The sequence below is a fragment of the Corvus brachyrhynchos genome, unplaced genomic scaffold (assembly GCF_000691975.1).
Source record: "Corvus brachyrhynchos isolate BGI_N302 unplaced genomic scaffold, ASM69197v1 scaffold1, whole genome shotgun sequence".
Lineage (NCBI taxonomy): Eukaryota > Metazoa > Chordata > Aves > Passeriformes > Corvidae > Corvus > Corvus brachyrhynchos.
The window spans coordinates 9,835,216-9,857,848 of NW_008237222.1; the positions used below are offsets into that span (position 1 = coordinate 9,835,216).

The 22,633-nt window shown below is 40.7% G+C and overlaps 2 protein-coding genes across 3 annotated transcripts in view; one reads left to right on the forward strand and one right to left on the reverse strand.

Annotated features, from left to right (window-relative positions):
• Positions 1-17,677, forward strand: part of DYNC1H1 (dynein cytoplasmic 1 heavy chain 1) — a 46,262-nt gene extending 28,585 nt beyond the window's left edge. The window contains 35 exon segments of the mRNA XM_017728938.1: positions 119-252; positions 510-624; positions 746-907; positions 984-1,198; positions 1,285-1,489; positions 1,629-1,802; positions 1,903-2,022; positions 2,149-2,269; positions 2,859-3,054; positions 3,707-3,824; positions 4,780-4,995; positions 5,533-5,745; positions 5,932-6,059; positions 6,474-6,627; positions 7,354-7,500; positions 7,583-7,733; positions 7,915-8,168; positions 8,320-8,454; positions 8,549-8,643; positions 8,736-8,910; positions 9,742-9,817; positions 10,906-11,066; positions 11,318-11,429; positions 11,511-11,571; positions 11,952-12,075; positions 12,391-12,504; positions 12,782-12,952; positions 13,099-13,316; positions 13,514-13,617; positions 14,022-14,233; positions 14,719-14,872; positions 15,702-15,844; positions 16,229-16,397; positions 16,747-16,874; positions 17,293-17,677. Of these exon segments, the coding sequence (XP_017584427.1) occupies positions 119-252; positions 510-624; positions 746-907; positions 984-1,198; positions 1,285-1,489; positions 1,629-1,802; positions 1,903-2,022; positions 2,149-2,269; positions 2,859-3,054; positions 3,707-3,824; positions 4,780-4,995; positions 5,533-5,745; positions 5,932-6,059; positions 6,474-6,627; positions 7,354-7,500; positions 7,583-7,733; positions 7,915-8,168; positions 8,320-8,454; positions 8,549-8,643; positions 8,736-8,910; positions 9,742-9,817; positions 10,906-11,066; positions 11,318-11,429; positions 11,511-11,571; positions 11,952-12,075; positions 12,391-12,504; positions 12,782-12,952; positions 13,099-13,316; positions 13,514-13,617; positions 14,022-14,233; positions 14,719-14,872; positions 15,702-15,844; positions 16,229-16,397; positions 16,747-16,874; positions 17,293-17,421 (5,304 nt within the window). The 3' untranslated portion in view covers positions 17,422-17,677.
• Positions 17,678-19,683: 2,006 nt separating this feature from the next.
• LOC108445415 overlaps positions 19,684-22,633 on the reverse strand; it is a 4,521-nt gene continuing 1,571 nt past the window's right edge. For both annotated transcript variants that reach the window (XM_017729093.1, XM_017729092.1), the window contains exons 3-4: positions 21,328-21,387; positions 19,684-21,111 (exon numbers count right to left, since the gene is read on the reverse strand). In XM_017729093.1, coding sequence (XP_017584582.1) covers positions 20,623-21,111; positions 21,328-21,387 — 549 coding nt within the window. In that variant the 3' untranslated portion in view covers positions 19,684-20,622. The remainder of the gene's footprint in view (positions 21,112-21,327; positions 21,388-22,633) is intronic.

The window sequence follows — 22,633 nt, forward strand, 5'->3', positions numbered from 1 at the left end:
TAAGCTTTTCTAGAGGATTGCTACTTCAAGTATTCTAGCAGTTCTGCTTTTGTGTACTCATAAAGTTACCCCTAAGCAAATTCCTTAATCTCCATACTATATCAACTGGTTCTTTTAGGATTATATCCCAGTGGATCAAGAAGAACTAAGAGACTATGTGAAAGCTAGGCTTAAAGTCTTTTATGAAGAAGAACTTGATGTTCCACTTGTCCTGTTCAATGAAGTCTTGGATCATGTGTTAAGAATTGACCGGTAAGTTGAGACTTCCATTGCTGCTCATGTAAGCCATATTTAGACTTATTCTAAAACAGAGTAGCCTCAGTACAAAGTAAGAATGAAGCATGGTCTCATTGTTGTCTATAGAAAATATAGTGCCAGCCTCCAGATAGCAGGATCCTATCTGGAAAGGTATGTCAGTTTTAGTACTAACTTGAAGCTGAGGTGTTCTAGGAAGAGCTTCAGTAAGTTTCTAACACTTATCAATCACAATTGGTTGTGTTCTTTTTCAGAATCTTCCGTCAGCCACAGGGCCACTTGCTGCTAATTGGAGTCAGTGGAGCAGGGAAAACAACCCTGTCAAGATTTGTTGCCTGGATGAACGGTTTGAGTGTCTACCAAATCAAGGTTGGTGTGCTAGTTTAACTTCTGAAAACCTGCAAGTCAAAACTCCCACTTATATATTCACCCCTAAAATCCCATTAAAAGCTAAGCCAAAATGTTAATGACCAGTGTTAACTCTTACCAGGTTCACAGAAAATACACAGGTGAAGATTTTGATGAAGACCTTAGGACAGTATTGAGACGTTCTGGGTGTAAAAATGAAAAAATAGCTTTTATCATGGATGAGTCAAACGTCTTGGATTCTGGATTCCTGGAGAGAATGAACACTCTCCTAGCCAACGGAGAGGTAAGAAGATTGTGAGTAACTATTTTAAGCACCTTTTTACAACCATAAACTACAACAAAAATATCTTTTGAATTAGGTTCCTGGTCTCTTTGAAGGAGATGAATATGCTACCCTGATGACTCAGTGTAAAGAAGGAGCACAAAAAGAAGGTTTAATGTTAGATTCGCATGAGGAACTCTACAAATGGTTCACCAGCCAAGTTATTCGGAATCTCCATGTAGTGTTCACTATGAATCCATCTTCTGAGGGCCTGAAGGACAGGGCAGCTACTTCTCCTGCACTCTTCAACAGGTAATTGCTGCATATTCTAACATATGTTACAAGTATCATTAAAACACTGCTTCTGGGAAAGTCTTCACAAATGCTTTTTATTTCAGATGCGTCTTGAACTGGTTTGGAGACTGGTCAACTGAGGCACTATACCAAGTTGGCAAAGAGTTCACAAGCAAAATGGATCTTGAGAAACCAAATTACATTGTGCCTGATTACATGCCAGTTGTGTATGATAAGCTGCCACAGCCACCATCACACAGGGAGGCTATTGTTAATAGCTGTGTGTTTGTGCACCAGACTCTTCACCAGGTATGTTATTATTACGCTGCTTAACTTACACTTACCTCTAGGCCATGGCATCATTCACCAGTTTCCTAAAAACTATGATCCTTGGCATCCAAATAAATTTTAGAACAGTGCATGTTCTACAACTTTTTGTTCCCTAAAGGCTAATGCTCGGCTGGCAAAACGAGGAGGCAGAACAATGGCAATCACACCACGTCACTATTTGGACTTCATCAACCATTATGCCAACTTGTTCAATGAGAAACGAAGTGAACTGGAGGAACAGCAAATGCATTTGAACGTTGGTCTTAGAAAAATCAAGGAAACAGTTGATCAGGTATGTATCTTTAAAACTTTGCTCTCTGTAAGGCTGGAGTGATTAAATAGATCTCAGTGCTTAATATGAATTCTCTCTTCCATCTTAAAATTGATCTCAGGTGGAAGAATTGCGGCGTGACCTAAGAATAAAGAGTCAGGAGCTGGAAGTGAAAAATGCAGCAGCCAATGACAAGTTGAAAAAGATGGTGAAAGATCAACAGGAAGCTGAGAAGAAAAAGGTAAAAATTTTTATTAAATCTCTGTGCATAGCAACTATTTTATTTACAAAACAGAGTCTACAGAGCAAGTACTGGAAGAAATTCAGCTTCTAAAAAGCATATTTTGTCTGTGAAATTCTCTTACAGGTTATGAGCCAGGAGATTCAGGAACAGCTGCACAAGCAGCAGGAGGTCATTGCAGACAAACAGATGAGTGTGAAAGAAGATCTTGACAAAGTGGAACCTGCTGTCATTGAAGCTCAAAATGGTATGTAAACATTTGAAGAGATCACACTGTGGTCTTGGATATAAAACTGGTCTATGGGAATGTGTTCTGTTGTCATCTGGCTTGGTCCTGTCTAATAAAAGTGTAGGCTCTTAGCATGGGGCTGAACAGAGTTGAAGAAATCCCTTCTAAATTCACAGTCTTTGAGCTGTGATTTTTGTGCTATTTTTTTTTTCCTGTGTGTAATAGTACCAATCTGATACTTGATACTCCTGTGGCTTGTGGCTTAGTTTCTGGCAGACCAGCTGTAGAAAGATCAGTGATGCCTTGCTGTTGTACATACAGCATACAGTCAAGCTGTCCATTCATTAAACTGGGTAGACAAATCACTGGTTTTGAGTCAATTGTTTTTATGCAGCAAAGTAAGTTGCCTGTCCCCATTTGGCAAGTTGATATTCATGGAAGTCTTGTAATATAGTAGTTATTCAGGAGTATCTGCTTCTGTAATAGCCTCATATTCCTTTCTAGAATCTTGAAGCATTTTTACAAATCCAGGGTGTACTCTACTGGGCTTTGCTAACTGTTTGCTTTCTTCCCAATCAACACTCTTCATCTTTCTGGCCCTGGTTAGCTGTGAAGTCAATAAAGAAGCAGCACCTGGTAGAGGTCCGTTCCATGGCTAATCCACCTGCAGCAGTTAAGTTGGCGCTGGAGTCCATCTGCCTGCTGTTAGGTGAAAGTACCACTGACTGGAAACAAATACGTTCCATCATCATGAGAGAGAACTTCATTCCAACCATTGTTAACTTCTCTGCTGAGGAAATCAGGTAAAGTGTGAGATATTTATGTGAACAAACTATTTATAAAGAATGGAGGGTCTTAACTGGACTGTCCTCTGTGTAATTGCTTTGGTAGCACGTGACTTCCTTTGACACCAGCTTACTGTACATGATGAACATGCAGGTGGTACAGGAAATGGACTGCTGAAGCCAAAGTGTATCATGCAAACTGGAGCAAAGCTGCTGCTTGTTGTGTGACTTCAAGGCATGGTTGCAAAGCAGCGTGTTGGTGTCCAAAGCCACAATGTCAGTCGAAAGTGGCCTTGCAGCAATAACAGACCAGGCTGCTGAGGGCTTTATTCAGCTTAGGAGGTCAGCCTCTTAGCTGACTCTGAATGTGAGCTGAAGGTCAGACTAGAGACATCTGAATTCCCTTCCAAGTCCAAATTTTTCAGAGCAGAGTTGAGCAGTTTGTGAGTGACTAATCTTAAAATATTGATAAATTTTTTTTATCACCTGTAAGCTGTGATTTCTGAAACAACGTATGGAGCTACTTAAAACATCCCAGCTACTACTCAGCAAAACTGCCAGAGAATGTTCACTGTCCCCTGTGGAAGGCAGGCTAGATAAAGGGATACTGAGCAGCTCTGTGCTGACATACAGTGTACTCATGCTATCTGTAAAAATTTTTCCCTTGCAGTGATGCCATCCGGGAGAAGATGAAGAAAAACTACCTGTCAAACCCAAGTTACAACTATGAAATCGTAAACAGAGCATCACTGGCCTGCGGACCTATGGTGAAATGGGCAATTGCACAGGTAAAGTCAGCTTGAGGAAGCAAAGGCAAGGTGAAAAGAGTGAGCCAGAAGACATATAGCAGTGTCTAAAGGCTCTGAATTTGCCTTTATTCAGCTAAGAACTGCAAGCTATTTTGCTTCAGAGAAATGGGGTAGATGGTTCAGATGAATGCTTATGCAATATATAGTGCTGTGCCAGAGAATTATTAGCCAGTTGTGGTACAGCCTCTGCACTGGAAAACTTTGGGTTTACAGTGAACATTAGTGGATACTTTCTGTATGTAATGTCGTTCTTCAGGACAATACGGTTCTTCACTGGAAAATGCAATGCAGTCCTCTTAATGAGACTGCATTTGTCTTGCCTCAGAGTAGAACACACTCAAGGCAGTTGTGCCAAGGTCTTTTAGGCAGACATTTAAATACTTGACTAGTTTCCTAAAGGAATAGGCTTTGGGGCATCTTGCCCCCAGACTGAGATACCCAAAAAGGGTTTTACTTGCTGTTGGTGTTCAATACAGCAGAATGTTTGGCTTGTTAAAACTGTGCCTGCTTGGAATGGCATGATCTGGAGAGAGTGTACTTAATTTGAATCTGCCAACAGGTCCTGTCCTAATTGTTCTGTGGCTTAGCTTTACTTATTTCATTGCTAAGAAAGGCAGATTAGCACAGTATTGGCATGGACACCATATTGAATATTTATGTAAAATGATGCTGTGCACTTTTTAATGTGGTCTGAACCTGTGTAAATCTACAGAGCAGCACAAGAATCTTGCAAAAAGCAATTATGTTTCTGTGCTTAGTTTCAATTAGTTCCTAGGGATTGGTAAACAAAGTTTCTCTAAAGTAGTTATTAATTCTTACAGAGATCAGAAGTACATAAATTTGAAAAGATGCAGTTGATAGTATATACCTGAATGCTGTGGTTCTTGTTAACAGTCATTTTTGAAAGTATAAAGGTTCTATTTACCATTTGCAGCTGAACTATGCTGATATGTTGAAAAGAGTGGAACCTCTACGCAATGAACTGCAGAAGCTGGAAGATGATGCCAAAGACAACCAACAGAAAGCAAATGAAGTGGAGCAGATGATTCGGGATCTTGAGGCCAGTATTGCCCGTTACAAAGAAGAATATGCAGTACTGATTTCGGAGGCTCAAGCTATTAAGGCAGACTTGGCTGCTGTAGAAGCAAAAGTAAGACTTTATATACCAATAATTTTCCATTCTATAATCTTTGACAGTCCAAAATTGAATTGTTCTTCAAGCTTGAGAGTGGACTTGGTTGCTTCCCTTCTGCAGTGCATTTAAGCTGTTTCATCTCTGGGTGTCATGAGGCTTCTCAAGAAACCTGTCGGGAGTTAGAGAAATATCAACTCATGTTGCCACTAGATTAACAAGACAGTTCTCATAAGGTTTAAAATACATAGAAAGCCTTTGAAAACCGGCATGGATGTAGTGTGATTGTAATGTCTTAACTGGACTTAAAGGAGGGGAGGGTAGATTTTTCTATGTACTTGATATCATACATTAGTATGTTGCTACTGTACTAGTACTTAGCACTTTTAAGTTCCTCAAGGTAACAGTTAAAATCAACATAACAAATAAGCACTGAAGTGGAGAACCCCAAATTTAATCTCATGCTGAGCTTTTAAATTTAAATTGGGCCTTGAGAGACTTGTAATATGACAACAGTTCATCATCTAAAGAATCTACTTCGCCACTTATTTCTAGGTAAACCGTAGCACAGCTCTTCTGAAGAGTCTTTCTGCTGAACGTGAAAGATGGGAGAAGACAAGTGAGACTTTCAAAAACCAGATGTCCACTATTGCAGGAGACTGTTTACTTTCGGGAGCTTTTATTGCTTATGCTGGCTACTTTGATCAGCAGATGCGTCAGAATCTGTTCACTACATGGTCTCACCATTTGCAGCAAGCAAATATCCAGGTAAAGATCCAGTCATGATAAGTTAACCATAAACTGATTTACTGCAGGAGTTAAACTTTAGGGTTGCTAGGTAAAGAATGGAGCGGTTGGAAAAGAGCACTTTGTAGAGCTGCATTTACTTCAAAAGTCTTCACCAGCTGGTTGGAGAATGTCACGTTAAATATTAACTGTGTTTGCTTCCTGCAGTTCCGCACAGACATCGCAAGGACCGAGTACCTTTCCAACGCCGATGAGCGGCTGCGCTGGCAAGCAAGTTCTCTGCCTGCAGATGACCTGTGCACTGAGAATGCCATCATGCTCAAGCGCTTTAACAGGTACTTCATTCTAAGAGACGGAGTTCTGAAGCAACATTCTCACAGGAGGCAGGGTTTGCACCTACTGAATCACAGTAGCTCCTTCAAAGCACTGTTTCACTGGTGTGTGAAACTAATGTTTGTAAAAGCTTTTCAACCATGCGTAAAACATAAAAGCTCTCATTCACCTTTTCTTGCCTTTTTTGTTATGCTTAGCTGTTAAAATAAGTTGCCTTGAACTGAAGCTGTTTCGTTGCCCAAATACAAACTTACCTTTCAAAACTCTGAAGTGAGTCACTGAACCTGCCTCAACTTAGTGAAGGAATAAACAAGGTTTTAGAGTTGAGACTAATAATGCAATGTAAATTCATAAAACTGCTTCAACATTCTGCAGTCAAAACCTAAATAATGGAAGTGGTTTATTTTTAACTTAAGGTATCCCTTGATCATTGATCCCTCTGGGCAAGCTACAGAGTTTATCATGAATGAATATAAAGACCGTAAGATAACTCGTACAAGTTTCTTGGATGATGCTTTCAGGAAGAACTTGGAAAGTGCCTTGAGATTTGGTAACCCACTTCTGGTTCAGGTTAGTGGCACGATGATGTAGAAACTATTTAAATTCTTGAATTCTGTCCCGTGTACCAGAAAAGTTTGCAATTGTTCTCTTAGTAACATGCCAACAACTTTATTTTCAACTTACAATTTAACAAGCAAACTAGTGATACATGTGGTGTTAGTCCTGAGAAGAATTAGTGAGCTACAGAATCAAAAGAACTTATTTCCTTTTCCACCATTTTGAGATCAAATTCTTTTATTTTGAAATGATCTTTCTTTACTTCCACACTATAAAATGACTTGCAACCTGTCTAACTGTTCCTTTGTTTTCATGTGCTTTCTCTAGTCATATGACATGGCTAGTTATCTAGAATTAAATCTACTCTGAGTATCAGGGAGAAATTTCAGTAATATAAAGAAATAGGCAACTATAGGAATAGTTGACTTTCACTTGAAATGGGCGGGTTTTTTGCTTCTCAGTATGGAAATGAAAAAGATCAGTAACTGTTAACTTGTGCTGTTTAGAATAGGGCTTACATGCAGTAGAGCTAACAAAATTACCACCACTAATAATACTCCTCTTCTGCCCCTGTGTAGCTCAATTACACATCTAAAGTGCAAATACATTCTGAATGTGATCCCCATTCCAAACCAGCTGCCAATTGTTTACTTACCAGAATTTTAATCCCCAGTTGGATTGGGAGTTTTAGACTGAGACATTTGCGAACAACAGTCTTTAACACATATGTCTTTCTAGGATGTGGAGAGCTACGATCCAGTTCTGAATCCTGTTCTGAATCGTGAAGTCCGAAGAACTGGAGGCAGAGTTCTGATTACTCTGGGAGACCAAGATATTGATTTGTCACCATCTTTCGTTATCTTCCTTTCCACCAGAGATCCAACAGTAAGTAAAACAAAAGCTGTCCTGTTTGTAGAAATGGCACGTGAAGAGAGCTGAGAAAGTTTTTCCATGTTCCCTGTGACAGGTTGAATTCCCACCAGACCTCTGCTCTCGTGTTACCTTTGTGAACTTCACAGTAACTCGCAGCAGCTTACAGAGCCAGTGTCTGAATGAAGTCCTGAAAGCTGAAAGACCAGATGTTGATGAAAAACGCTCTGACCTCCTCAAGCTTCAGGGTATGTTTACTAAAATTAACTTCCTTCTGTTCTAAAAGATTACAGTGGGTTTACTCTAGTGATACATAGTGAAATATCTTCATACGCTGCTGTTTGTCCAATGGCAAAGTACACACAATATGCATAATTCTTAAAAACTAACATAGCTGTACAATGTGACCTATCTTTTCTTCTAATTAAGGTGAATTTCAGCTGCGCTTACGTCAGTTGGAAAAATCCCTACTACAAGCACTTAATGAAGTGAAGGGACGTATCCTGGATGATGACACCATCATTACTACTCTTGAGAACCTGAAGAAGGAAGCAGCAGAGGTCACCAGAAAAGTAGAGGAGACTGATATTGTCATGCAAGAAGTGGAGACTGTTTCTCAGCAGTACTTGCCTCTTTCTACAGCTTGCAGCAGTATCTACTTTACTATGGAGTCACTGAAACAGGTAGGTTGAGTTCTTCCAATCAGGAGCTTGGTGTATTTACTGGTTAAAGCTAAATAGGCACTGCCCAGTATTGCAGTTTGGTAGGCATACTCTGCTGGTTATCAAACATCAGGATTGTAGAGAGAAAAAATAAAACTCTCTTCTCTTTCAGATACATTTCCTGTACCAATACTCCCTCCAGTTTTTCTTGGACATCTATCACAATGTCTTGTATGAGAACCCAAATCTGAAGGGAATTACAGACCATACTCACCGTCTCTCAATTATCACAAAGGATCTCTTTCAGGTTCAGTTTTTTAACTAATAAATGTAATTCTTTAATCATTTTTGAAGGGTCAGAGTTCAAAGCTTCTTACACTACTGCTCTCTTTTGTTCCTAGGTGGCCTTCAATCGAGTGGCACGTGGCATGCTGCACCAGGATCACATAACATTTGCCATGTTGTTGGCCCGAATCAAACTGAAAGGCACTATTGGGTAAATGTTTGTTTTCTTGCTTCATTTCAATTGAAAAAGGGAGGGATATCTTAAAGGCATCTAGCCAAAGTCTTCTTTTCCCTTAACATTAGGGAACCTACATATGATGCAGAATTCCAGCACTTCTTGAGAGGGAAGGAGATTGTACTAAACACTGCATCTCTCCCCAAAATCAATGGTTTGACTGTAGAGCAAACAGAGGCAATGATGAGGCTGAGCTGCCTTCCTGCATTTAAGGACCTCGTTTCAAAAGTTCAAGCTGATGAGGTAAGTGTTGGCTAGGGTCTGTCTCTCCACTGAGCTATCTTGTTAAGCTTTCCAGGTGTGTCTGCTTGAAGAGCTTCATACTTACATATAAGCTCTCCTGCTGTGGGAAGAGATGCCCTGAAGATGAACTAGCTGTAGTTGTGGAAATGAATGTTCTTACTTCCTTCGTAACCCAGCTGTGAAACTTGTAAATACCAGCATTGTTCATCACTCATAAACAGTTTCACCATTCATCTGGCTTTGTGGTTGACCAGCTCTGGTTCCCATGGTAGCAGAAAGTGTGACACTGCAAGTCATTTACTGCATCACCAATGTGTGATAATTATGCAGTAGAAGGAAGCAGCCCCAGCCATACATAACTTCATTATGGTGGGGTCTTGGACATGTCTATGTGGCATAAACTTGGAGTGTACTCATCTGCTGAACGCTGCACCTTCTTATGACTGAAGTGTTCAGAGAGTAATACATCTTTGTCTTGACTGTGAAACTGTATGTCCCAAATTATGTCCATGTCTTAAATAGTACCTGTTTGGTTTGCCCTGCCTAGTTTTTATATTAGAAGTTGAATTCTCTTTACTGCATCTAATTTTTCTCGAACTGTTCAGCGTGGGGTAAAATAACATACAGCTTGGGCTGGGACTTGGTAGAGATCTGTAGAATCAGGGGTGCTGGAGGCAATCAGTGAAATCAGGCATATCAGTGACATGATTTGGTACATCTAAAGAAAGCATAATAGACAAAGTGTAATTTGAGTTTTACGTATCCTTGCAGCAGGTTTCTGTTGTTATGAAACTCCAGTTCAGGTTTTTTGCTTTTTTTTTTTCAATACAGCAATTCTGTATCTGGCTGGATAGCAGCTCCCCAGAGCAGACTGTACCATACCTTTGGACTGAAGAAAAACCTGCAAGTAAGTGAAGTTGCACTGTTGTCCATACCAGTCCTACTATAGTGATCTAAGCAGTTACTATGATTTTAAAAGTAATTCTAAAGTGGAATTTAATTTTGGACCTTAATGGTTAGGAAAATCATAAAGTTGGGACTGTGTAGGAACCTCAAATCTAGTGGGTTTGATTCTGGGTTGTTTTGGTGGGTTTTGGAAGGTTTCTTTGTTTGGCTTCATTGCGTTTTTTAAACCAAACTGTTCCAAGCAGTAGTTACTACACTTGGTTGCTGCACCTTAACCTGTGTTCTAGTCTTCTACCGAGGATGAAACGTAATTCTACAATCTCATTAGATTGCATAATAGTTTGGATTAACCTTAGTCACTGCCAATCTGGAGATAGCTCAGTACTCTGAAAAGCTCCAAGACACAAATTTTCTGAGAACAGGGCAGTAGAGTGTTTCAAGGTGCAGTTGTATCTAAGCATGAAGTCTTACGTCTTGCTACATTAGTTGTCAGTACTGATTTGTTAAGAGCGAGAACTTGAGGGTAACTGTTGCCCTTCAGTTCCTCCTTTGTCTGAAAGATAACTTTAGGACGTGTTTGCTGCCTTTGATCATTCTGGGTTCATTCCTGTTGCTTGCTAAATTAAGGATTCTGAGCTCGTATTTACTAGCTGCTTATTAAAGTGATGCCTTGAGAGGCATCAAAAGCTGCTTAACCATTAACTGAAGCAGCTCTAGGTTATCTACCCTATCCATGCTAGACAAGTGTATAGTAATTCTAAGTTTAGCAGAAGAGCAGATTATTTTGTGAGTGGGATGATGTGAAGAGATCTGTTGTCCCTGGAAATTAAAATCACTCATGGCAATAATTCCAGCCTGTAGATTTTTTAAACCAGCTGAAGCCGGTTAAGTTTTTTTAAGCTGTCAAATTGAAAACAGAATATAAGCATTTCATTAAAAAGTTGCATCTGATCTTTCAAATGATAATTAGCTTTCTATATACATAGTCTTCAGAACAAGATGGGGAGAAACTGAATGGAGAATTGAAGACAGGAGTGTGTTGAGGATGGTTTTCTTACCTGTCCAACTAATCCTGTCTCCTCTTTCCAGCTCCCATTGGACAGGCCATTCATCGCTTGCTTCTGATCCAGGCCTTCCGTCCAGATCGTTTGTTGGCCATGGCACATACCTTTGTTTCAACAAATCTTGGAGAGTCTTTCATGTCTATTATGGAGCAGCCTTTAGATCTGACACACATTGTGGATACAGAGGTAAACTACTTGTTTTTGAGATGCTTAGTGCCACCTTGCATGAATTCCACAGTGAGTTAAGCTATCCAGTGAATATTTCTTCCACTTACCCTTCTCTGGTATGAGGAGTGGATTGTTCTTCTATTTGTTAATGCAAAACTAAGAGTAACATCATGGGTTTAGTTATACAGAGGAAAGAAACACTGAACTTTACTGCATTTCATATTTATCTAGTGATTGATTCATATCCTTTTCAACTTCTTGGGGCACAGGTGAAACCGAATACCCCTGTGCTGATGTGTTCGGTGCCTGGTTATGATGCCAGTGGTCATGTTGAAGACCTTGCAGCTGAGCAGAATACACAGATTACTTCTATTGCTATTGGTAAGAGCATACCTTATTTCAACATCTAAACGTAATGAAATTGTTAGCAGTAAGAAATTTAACAACCCTTTTGTCTTTTAGGTTCTGCTGAAGGTTTTAACCAAGCAGATAAAGCAATAAACACAGCAGTGAAATCTGGAAGGTAAGTTCTGTTTCATTTTCAGCTAGGATACTGCCTAGTAGAAAGGTAAAAGGGGGAAGTTACCTATTGGCTAGAGAGATAAAACTGTGAGTAAAACAAAAAAGTAGGCCTGTCTTTAGAATTTAAGTTTGTAATAGCAAGCACATCTGTTTACATCTTATATTTAAATATTATGAGGAGAAGTAGGTTGTACCTGCAGAACAAGAAAATTAACCCATTTACGGTACACAGGAACTCTGGTTCTATGTAGATGGTAGGTTTAAAAGAGGGAGGAAAATCTGTAGCATTGATATCATGTTCTGTTATTCTTTGTGATGATCACAGGCAGGATCCATAAGCTGTTCACTAAAAAGCACTTTCTCTGTTTCAAAAATTCACAGATGGGTAATGCTGAAGAACGTTCACCTGGCTCCTGGCTGGCTCATGCAACTAGAAAAGAAACTACATTCCCTGCAACCCCATGCTTGTTTCAGACTCTTCCTTACCATGGAGATTAATCCAAAGGTAATACTGATTTAAAATTTGATTTTCTCAGGCAGAGTAACTGGCTTGCAGAGCTAAGAGTGCTCCCCAGGGAAGGTTTTCTCATGACTGCCTTTCTGCAGTAAAGAAGAAGGAAAATACACACATGGGGAGTTACTAGGCTTGCTTTCTGATAACTGAATTGTAGCTGAAAACTTCATATTGTTCCTTTAACCTCCAAAAGAAAGGCAGGACTTCATGTGCTCACCATGAGGTTTTTGAAGGTAACAGACTGTGCTGGAATTTAATTTACTGAAGGCTAAAGCAGCTGGATTTGAGCTTACTGATCTTCTCTAGGTGCCAGTGAATTTGTTACGTGCCGGCCGAATCTTCGTGTTTGAACCTCCTCCTGGTGTAAAGGCAAACATGCTGAGAACCTTCAGTAGCATTCCAGTTTCTAGGATGTGCAAGGTGAGACTGTGGTTTGTGTCGATGAAACTGAATGCAAGAACACATTACTTGAAATCTTACTTAGATGTTAAAATCTCAGCTTCTAAGATGTGCTTCAAATGTTTTTCTCTGCTCCCCCAAGTAAAGTAGTAGTTGCTTGTTCTGTTGGTAGAATGTATTCAGTTTCAGTAGCAATCTAACATTAAGTCTGATACTTTGTAGTCTCTTAGCTGGCTTTATCAGTTCACTTGAAGTAACAGTTACTTGGTTTTGTGTTGGTTTTTTCCTCCCGCTCTAGTCTCCAAATGAGCGTGCTCGTTTGTATTTCCTCCTTGCCTGGTTCCATGCCATTATCCAAGAGCGCCTGCGCTATGCTCCGTTGGGTTGGTCCAAGAAATACGAGTTCGGAGAATCTGACCTGAGATCTGCCTGTGACACAGTGGATACCTGGTTGGATGATACAGCAAAGGCAAGTAGTGTTGTGTGCTTAGGCACAGGCGACAGATTACTTTGGATCTTCAGTGAAATAGTCTGTTCTAGAAACATCAAGGAAGCTAAATGAGTAGGAACAAAAAACCTGTTGGTAATTTAACAATTGTTTCCTGCTAATTATAGGGTCGCCAAAACATTTCCCCTGATAAGATCCCCTGGTCTGCACTGAAGACACTGATGGCCCAGTCTATCTATGGAGGTCGTATCGATAATGAATTTGATCAACGTTTGTTAAACACTTTCTTGGAACGTCTGTTCACTACCTTAAGTTTTGACAGTGAATTCAAACTGGCTTGCAAAGTTGATGGACACAAAGATATTCAGATGCCAGATGGAATCAGGTATCATTTTTTCCTTATCCTGATTTCTGTGTACAGCTTTGGTTTTTTTAATTAAAAAACTGCACACAAAGAAAAACAAAAAACCAAGCACATAACCTGTATTTCTGTGCTGTGTAAACATCTGTCTCGGGCAAAGCATTACCTTGGCATTCTGACAGAGGAAACCTTTTAATGAGTATTACAACTGTGCCTTGCAGGCGTGAAGAGTTTGTCCAGTGGGTTGAGATGCTTCCAGATACACAAACACCATCATGGCTGGGCCTGCCCAATAATGCAGAGAAAGTTCTTCTCACCACACAGGGTAAATCCAGAACTTTAACAATGTCTTCCATAGATTACCAGGCCACGATTCTAACTAAAAAGCAGAAGAGAAATATAAATTTTGCTGAAGAGTCAATAGCTTTCTCCTTCTCTCTCTCAACACAATTGGTTTACCTTCCACAAGGAAGGACACTTGAGTAGTCCAAAAATTGACCAGGAGCCTGTGAATCAAAAAAGCCAGTCACATTTAGTCTTCCAGATGGCAAGCTCCTATCTTGATTGTGGAAAGCTTTATTGTAAGCTTCTGGAGCCACCTACAGCTGGGCAGTTCTGAATCTTAGGTCTAGACTAGGAATAATGGAAAGTCCTGGTTCTTGCATGTAGTGGGATGTTTTAATCTTGATGCCACTGCTTCTCTGACTAACAGCAAATCTTCTGTTTTAGGCATAGATATGATCAGTAAAATGCTGAAAATGCAGATGCTGGAGGATGAAGATGATCTGGCTTATGCAGAAACTGAGAAGAAGACAAGAACCGATTCTACATCGGATGGGCGCCCAGCCTGGATGAGAACACTGCATACCACAGCCTCTAACTGGCTTCACCTTATCCCACAAACCCTAAACCATCTGAAGCGGACTGTGGAAAACATTAAAGTAAGAGCTACATTTTATTTAACGTGGTCATAGGCAAAGCACAAGTTCGGGTGCATTGTGATTTGCAAGTACTGATTACACTGCTGAGGGGTCGATGGAACCTGTGTTGATGCTGATTCTGGGTTGCATAGCCATGTAATGACCTGCTGGGTTTCTTGAAATGCTCCTAAAACCTGGTTTATGTCTTTTGGGTATTATTTGAAGAAATGCAATGGCAAACAGTCTAGCCAGGGAGCTGCAGCAGGCAGCCTGCATTAATTGTTCAGCTGTGACTTCTACTTCCTTGCTTCTCCAAGGGAGAGGAGATTGTTGGTTGTAAAACAGTTTCTGCAATCACTTCCTGCACCACAGCCTGCATCTTCATGTTCAATGCTTGAGTCACAGTGTCACTGTTCAGTCCATCCAGAATTAAGGGGTTGCTTTTCATAGCAGTTTTCCAGCAAGAACCTTGATCTGCAACTTACTTTCAATGTTTTAACCATCAGGATCCTTTGTTCCGGTTCTTTGAGAGAGAGGTGAAAATGGGAGCTAAGCTGCTCCAGGATGTTCGTCAGGACCTGGCAGACGTGGTTCAAGTGTGTGAAGGGAAAAAGAAACAAACCAACTATTTGCGTACACTGATAAATGAGCTGGTGAAAGGTATGGGAATTCAAATTGGCATCTCCCAGTGCTCTCTTTGCTTCTTGCACTGTGTAAGAGGCTGTTGTGGTCAGCAGCTTAAAAAATACCCAAAAACGGTAGAAAAATGTGGATAGGCTTTGCCATTTGACACAAGCAATACTTAAAGTTGAGCATAAAATTCCCATTGGTTTGGTTTGAGATTTCAAGTTGAGGTTGATAATAGCCTAATAATTAGGCTATAATAATAGTATAATAGTTAGGCTATAATAGTAATATTGTTAGGCTTTTTGATACAATTTATATTAGCAGCTTAATTTTTAAGCTGAAATCTTACTAAATTCTCTCAATTTCTGACTTGTGACAGAACAAAGTTATTTATACCACCAAGTGAGTAGTATTGGTCCTATAAAATCTCCTAGAAAATATTCAAGTTCTCTGAATTTCTATTTAAAGATTGTACGTACATGTGGAATTTTCACCAACATCCTGCATGTTATAATATGTGGTGATTTGAACAAAAGCATTTTCTGAAACACAGATACTTGACCTCTTCGGTTTTTTCTAAAGAACTCGAATCTTCATGCAGAGTTGAAGATAGGTCTTGCAGTAAACAGCTGTGTGTAACTGCAGCTGCTCTTGAAAGGTGTCTGTAACTGTGGGGTAGCATTTTAAATACAGAGTAGGCCTGGAGGCCATTTGCTCTGTAATCTTTGAAAGTGCTTTCACTTACTGAGGGGTCTTTTAAAATGGAGGTGGATATTCTGGTCCAAGTCTTCAAAGTTTCAATATAGTGTGTAATTTCAACCTGTATATGAGCAAAACTTAATTCTAATCACATTTTTTGTAGGTATTTTGCCTCGTAGCTGGTCTCATTACACAGTGCCAGCTGGTATGACTGTTATCCAGTGGGTGTCTGACTTCAGTGAGCGCATTAAACAGCTCCAGAATATTTCCCAGGCAGCTGCCTCTGGTGGAGCAAAAGAACTGAAGGTACCTTGTGCTGACTTCTTGGGGTTATTGGTGGAGCTGTGTAACTGCTTCGTGGAGTCTTCACATCAGGACTTCTAAATAGCTCCTCAGTCAATGAACTTGAGTCAGTGTTCTCTGAGATGTCTGTAAATACTGCTGAGCATCTCCTGATCGCAGCGTGATGAGGCTTAGCTGACTGACTGTGCACAGAGATCAGAGGGAGCATTAGTACTGTAGAACAACAGGAGACAAAGCCTTAGAGCAAAAAGCATCTTAACAGTTACATGGTGTTCCAGTAGCAGCAGGAGCATTTTAATGTAAATAGATTGCTGAAGTATTTATAATAGTCATTAACTAATACTGCAGCTGAAATACATTTTTCCCTGTATTTTCGCCCTTAAATAGAACATCCATGTGTGCCTTGGTGGCCTGTTTGTACCAGAGGCATATATTACTGCTACCAGACAATATGTTGCCCAAGCAAACAGTTGGTCCCTTGAAGAACTCTGTCTTGAGGTCAATGTTACAACTACCCAGAACGCAGTCCTGGATGCCTGCAGCTTTGGAGTCACAGGTAAACTTAGCTGAGGGAAGGGACCTTGCTCTAAAATGTTTTCAGAAGCTTCTGTTATTAAATGGGCATTGTCAAATGAAAAAGATCCTGTCATTGCAAAAGTTAATACACACTTGCTGAAAATGTTTACAGATTAGTTATTAGGGAAGTATTTGCAATGCTAATAAATCTCAAGACTGGGGCCCGTATATATTGAAGTGGTATCGCATAGTGTATCACCTACAACTTCTTCATTTTGCAGTATGAAATGCTTCTCATTTACTAGACTTTGCCCTTGAAAGATACAGGGGGAGACAGCCTTTGGATGTATGGAAGCTTGTAGAACTCTAAACTGTATTGCAATTTGCAGGCCTGAAGCTTCAGGGAGCTACATGCAGTAACAACAAGCTGTCACTTTCAAATGCTATTTCAACTGTCCTGCCCATTACACAGCTTCGCTGGATCAAGCAGACAAATGCTGATAAAAAAGCAAATGTTGTAAGTGTTGATGAAATTATTTAGATATACCTAGCAGTTTTTTTCCTAAGCCTTTATGGATACTTGTACTGGGCACCATAAATCAAATTGGTGTTCTCTAATCACTCTCAGTGTCATCTGGCATCTGATTTCAGGGCTAGCAGCAAACTGACATAGTGCTTCATGTCTTTCCTTTGTAGACACATAAAAATGAGAGGCATCCAAAAATGCTGTTGAGTGCTGTTTAGGTCAAAACTCAATTTTACACCTGTAGCAGCATCTGTGAATTTATTAAGTCTTGGGGTTTTCCCTCATATTTTGAGTACTGAGTTATCTGAGAGTAAATTCCCATCTCATTAGTACCATACAGTGTTACAGAAACCTGTTAACACTCTTCAGCTGACTTACACAACTCTTCTATATTCATGTTTTTCCCCAGGTTACTTTACCAGTTTATCTGAACTTCACCCGTGCTGATCTGATTTTCACTGTTGACTTTGAAATAGCCACCAAGGAAGATCCCCGCAGCTTCTATGAGCGTGGCGTTGCAGTTCTCTGCACTGAGTAAACAAATTCATGTTCACTGGTTAGTGCTATAGTAAGTGTCAGTCTTCTATGTAGTGCTCACCTGTACTTTTGTAATCAGGGTAGGTTAGCAGATGGATTTGTGTCAAGTTGGCTGGAAAAGCAATGGTGCATTGGGAAGCTGAGAGGCCAGAGATTTCTTTGAAGGAAAATTGAGTGAGATTTTTAGATGGTTATTGGTAGATGTGATATTTGATGGATTATGTTATATTAAATAAAATATATAGCAAAAATGTTGACTGTCTATTTCTGTTCATATAATTCTTAATGGTGTTTTTGGTCTGGAAAACCTATACCCATGATCTTTTCAGAGAATAAATAGAAGTTGCTCTTCGAGCTAACCTCCACTAACAGGAACCTTGGAATGTAAGTCTGTAGGTGCAGTAAGACACAAAGCCTAGCATCTGCTGTGATAATTCAGGCCACTGCATTAATTACTTGCAATGCACTGGTTTTTACTTGAAGTGACCTGCCACAATGCACTGAGAAGCTGGACCATCCTGAACTAAACTTCCTTGTCCTATGGACCATAGAGTTTCCTCTTTCTAAAACTGCTTTTGTGGTGAAATAGGCCTCAGTAACCTAAGAGGAGGCTATTAAATGCTTACACAAGGAGTTACAATATTATGTGACCAACTGTTACTAAATCAGGGAGGCTGAGAGTTCCTGCTAATTCCTTGAGTTGCTGTAATGGTTTGGGCATTTGCGTAGTTTTCCAATCCTGAATTCATTGGCTAAGCATTTCTACCTTTTGACCATCCTCTCAGAACAGCTGTTCTCTCTGACAGTGGCTAAAGTCAAGTGTTCAAAGACACGTAGGAAGAATGCAGGAGCACAGCTTTCCAATCTCAAAATAGAAATTTTGGGAGCCCCTTCCTTCAGTGCTTGCTCCTTTGAAAGCAGTGACTTTCATCAACTCTAGTATTTTCCTGTGATAAAGAAATATCTTTACTTATATATATATATATACACATACACTTCTATAGTACAAGCCTGTGCTGGGAGGAAAAATAGCTATCCCAGCCTGCCTCACATACTTGTTTTGGTCAATGCTTGCTGGTTACTAAAACAGAATCCTGCTTTCTGCCCTCTCACTACTATTTTGCGAAGTTAATCACTGAGATTAAACTGTTCTGGCTGGTTTTGTTACCTTACAAAGTGTGAATCCCAGACCAGTGAATCATGTAATCTTTGTGCCTGTAGCTCTCTTACCCGGCTGTGAGGAACAGAGATGAGAACTACATGCATCATGATCCAAGATGAGTTGTAACTACAATGCCTTTGCTTTGTGTCAGCCTCGATGAGAGACTTTGCTTTCCAGTACCAGAATACGTCTGGATCTGGTCACTGCTTCCAGTGCTTTCTGTTTCAATTACATTGTACAGAAAAAAGCAGCCCTCCTGCTAGCAGCATGCTCTGGGTAGCAGCTGCAGTATGAAGTATTAGCTTAAACCAAGATCTGGCACATGCAACTTCCTTTCAGCAACTGTTTGTGCACAGCAGATAGATCTGGGCTGTTTACAGCTACTATTGAAATACTACCTAAACCAGTTCCATCTATTGGCAAATGCTGATGGGGAGATCAAGAGAGTCTGAAGTATCCTAGAGCTTCAGCTTCCCAAACTCTTCAGCTCTTTTATGTTAACTTCTGCATTAGGCCTGAATTAACAACAGGTGCAATTTCAGTTCACAAGTTAATCCACAGCTGGATTCTCATACTGAATAAACATACGCCAATGAGAATATACTGTCCCACGTGGTTTACCTTTCCACTTACTTCCCTCCTCTCCTGTTGTGTTTTTTCCATGCTGTGCAAAACAGCTGGTTTAACTAAAATCCTCTTTAGGGGAGTTTAGGATTCTTGGCTGCAGTTTGAAAGTCAGGGGTTCAGTTTTATTTAGCCTCAGCTGATGGGGTTGAGAGCTAGAGGGTCTAAGAGCTAGGACTTAAAATGAAGGGCTGGGCTGCATCACACTGTCATCTTTTTAAGCTTTTCACAAGTCTTCATTCCAGAGAGAGCTGTAGCCTAGTTGCAGTACACACAAATCTGTAGCTGCAAGTGGTTGGTTGTTGGTTTGTTTGGGTTTTTTTCAATTAACTTCACAGTTTTCACTGCAGCAGTCTTGGCCTCTGGGACAAGTCAAGGACAACCACAGCAGCTTCTGTCCAGGGGCAAAGGCCTCTGAAACTTACTGTTTAACCACATGTGTTCCAAGCTGATTGAAAACATTTCCAGCTGGAGGAATAAGGGTGAAAGAAAAGTTGCTTTAATAAAATAAATATACAGGCAGAAGAGTACAAAGCTAGCAGTTAAATAATATTTTTAGTGGCTTTCCATCTTATGAAAGAAACTGGAAATTAAACATCTCTGCCAGTTGTACAAAACAAATGTTTTCACAAATGGTTGGTACTAACATCTTTCAAGCCATCATCATAATTTCATAGTTAGTAGTTCCCCTCCCACACAAATAGACTACTCAGATTGTAAAGATGATAAGAGATAAGAGTTTTTGCTCCCTAACTGGCCTCCCATCTGTGGGCACTACTCCCACTTCTCCCAAGTGACTGCTCTCACCAAGAAGCTCTAAGCTGTGTTCTACATCACATTGTAAACACCTATCTGGCAGCTACACAAAAACTGCCCAAAACATCAGTCAAACCAGGTAGGAGCAACTATGTTAACAGCAACTTCTCCCTCTTTGAAGGAGAAAATAAATGCTGGATTGCCAGTAGTTGCAGCATGATGCAATTCAGCTGTTGGTAGTCAAACCTGTATCCTTCAGCACTCAGAGGGAGCTCTGACACACCAAGAAGCAAGTGCCAGACAAGCCAAGCTGTTGAAAGCTAATTGCATCCAAGGGCTCATTCTTCTTTCCCTCCTCAACAAGTCCTTGTCAGAATTGGTGAAATTACGCTGAAACTGAGCAGGTGCCTCTGGGTACTACACACAGGAGTTGGGGCTGGGGCTTCCAGAGGACCTGGGCACCAAGCTTGGCTGCCATGCTGTGGATATACCTTTGCTAGTCTTCACTGGAATTGCCACACAACTTACTTGATTCCATTTTTCAGGTGGGTCTCAGAGATCACTTGTAACAGGCTTGAGGCAGCCTGTTTAGTTCAGGTACGCTGCAAAAGAAATCTACCAGAATGATCCTTCAGAACAATTTGTCCGGTGATTGATTCATTAGGTTGCACGGAGTTTCTTTCTCTTTAGCTTTTCACTGGCACCCTCTGGAGCAGGAATCCCTTGTTTTCTTTTAATTATGGGCTGCTTGGCCATTGTGCCTTCACAGTGAGCTGCGAGTTGGGGGTGCAGAGCAGTGTCAGCCGGGCTTGCAGGGAGATCCGTGGAGGCTGAAGGATCAATGCCCATCGGTAAGGCATGGTCAGGTGTCAGCCCTGTGGGGGTAAATGCTTCTGTGGGTGGAGGCAGCTCAGGTGATTGCAACAGATCCTTCTCACTGCAGGGAAGTTCCAGGGCTGCTCTACAGTCATTCACTGCCTGAATTTCATTCACATTTGGAGGATTAGGGAAGGATTCTTCATCTTCTAAACTATCAGCATCCTCCAAAGGCATTGCTTTTGGGGCACTGTTTGTCCATGGTGCGTCTTTTATACCACAGTCAGTGTGAACAGATGCATCTTCTGAATCACCATCATAAGGATCTAAAAACTAAAATAAAATTTCTAAACATGGTGGATGCTTATTTATCCTAAAAAAAAAAAAAAAGCCAAACCAAACAAGATGCACCATACAGTGGACTTTAAAATCCCTTTCAACCTAAGTCACAGACTTACTGTGGAAGTTTTATTGTTTATCCACACATTCCTACCTCTATTTTTGTTTTTGGATGCTACACCAAGAACTGTATTAATACCCAAAACCTACTTGTAGTCCCCTGGATTCCTTTGCTTTCTTGAGTCCTCCAGCAAGTGGGCTAGGCATGACCTATTTAAGAGAAGTTAACATAGGTTTAATAAGGCACTTTCCCATAAATTATCAAAAGAAAACCAGAGTATGTGGAAATCCTAGAGAAGAGGAAGCCAGATTGTCACCTTGCTAAAAGACAGTAAAAGTGTGTCTCAGTCTAACTTTTAAAGGTCTGGTAAAGTTAACCTGAAATAGAGCTATGGAAAGTCTTAGTGCGCTTCAAGCATTGCACTAAAGAGAACAATGAGTAATTACATGCCACCAGAAAAATAAACCAAATCAGCACTTAAATAATGGTAGTCAGGGTACAATTTAGAGTCTAGAGAGCTTCCCTCCCACTCAGGTCCCTTTTTGTTCTTTCACATAGGGATGATTTGAAATCCTGAAATAGTGCTTAGAGCCTGGGCCTATTAATTTAAAAAAAAAAAAAAAAAAAAGAAAGGGGAAATGGAAAGGGAGGAGAGAGGAAAAGTGAAGACAACCCTTCTCCTTCACCTCAAAGCTAACAAATTTTCATTTATATTCCCTATCAGAAGCCCCATCCCTGTCTAAGATGAGACCCATCTACCTTATTTAGAAAGCAAACCCCAGAAAGGGAAAGAAGTTAACAGCAAGGAAAGTAGAAAAGTGCTTCTTGAGAAGGATCCACTGCAGGTGCTCAGAGAACACCCTGCCAGTCAGTGGGAAGGGGGAGAACTGAGCACAGCAGAGACAAAGCAGGGCTCAGGAATCTGGACTCAACAGGAAACTAAAGGCTTTAGCACAGAGGCTGAAGTCCAAGTCCATTTGTGACCATGTATTCTTGTGCTGGTTCAAGGACAGAGACAGCCCCACAAAGCCCTTCTGCTTCTCCAAAGAGCCCAGAAATTCCCCAGTCCTGCCCTGCCACCTGCCTCAGCAACCTCAGTGAGAACAGCCAGCTCTTTGTTCAGGCTGGGACCCATGCAAGTCCCCCTTCCCCCCTGCCCAGCCATCACACAGCTGGACTTCCAGGCTGGTTTCTCCCAGGAGAACACAGACAACTCCAGCCTTGCCCTGACATTTCTGGAAGGTGAAGTGGTGGCAGGGGCCCCGCAAAAAGCAGGCAGCTTCTCCGAGCCACAGAGCACATGGACCAACAGCAAGCATCAATTCCAAAGACTTTTACCCATAAATTAAGTATTTTGTTCTCCACTACAGCATCAGGCCTTTTTTCATCAGCACTAAACACACTGGTTTGACAGAACAATGTTCAAGAAGTTACCAATATCCATAACTAACTGCC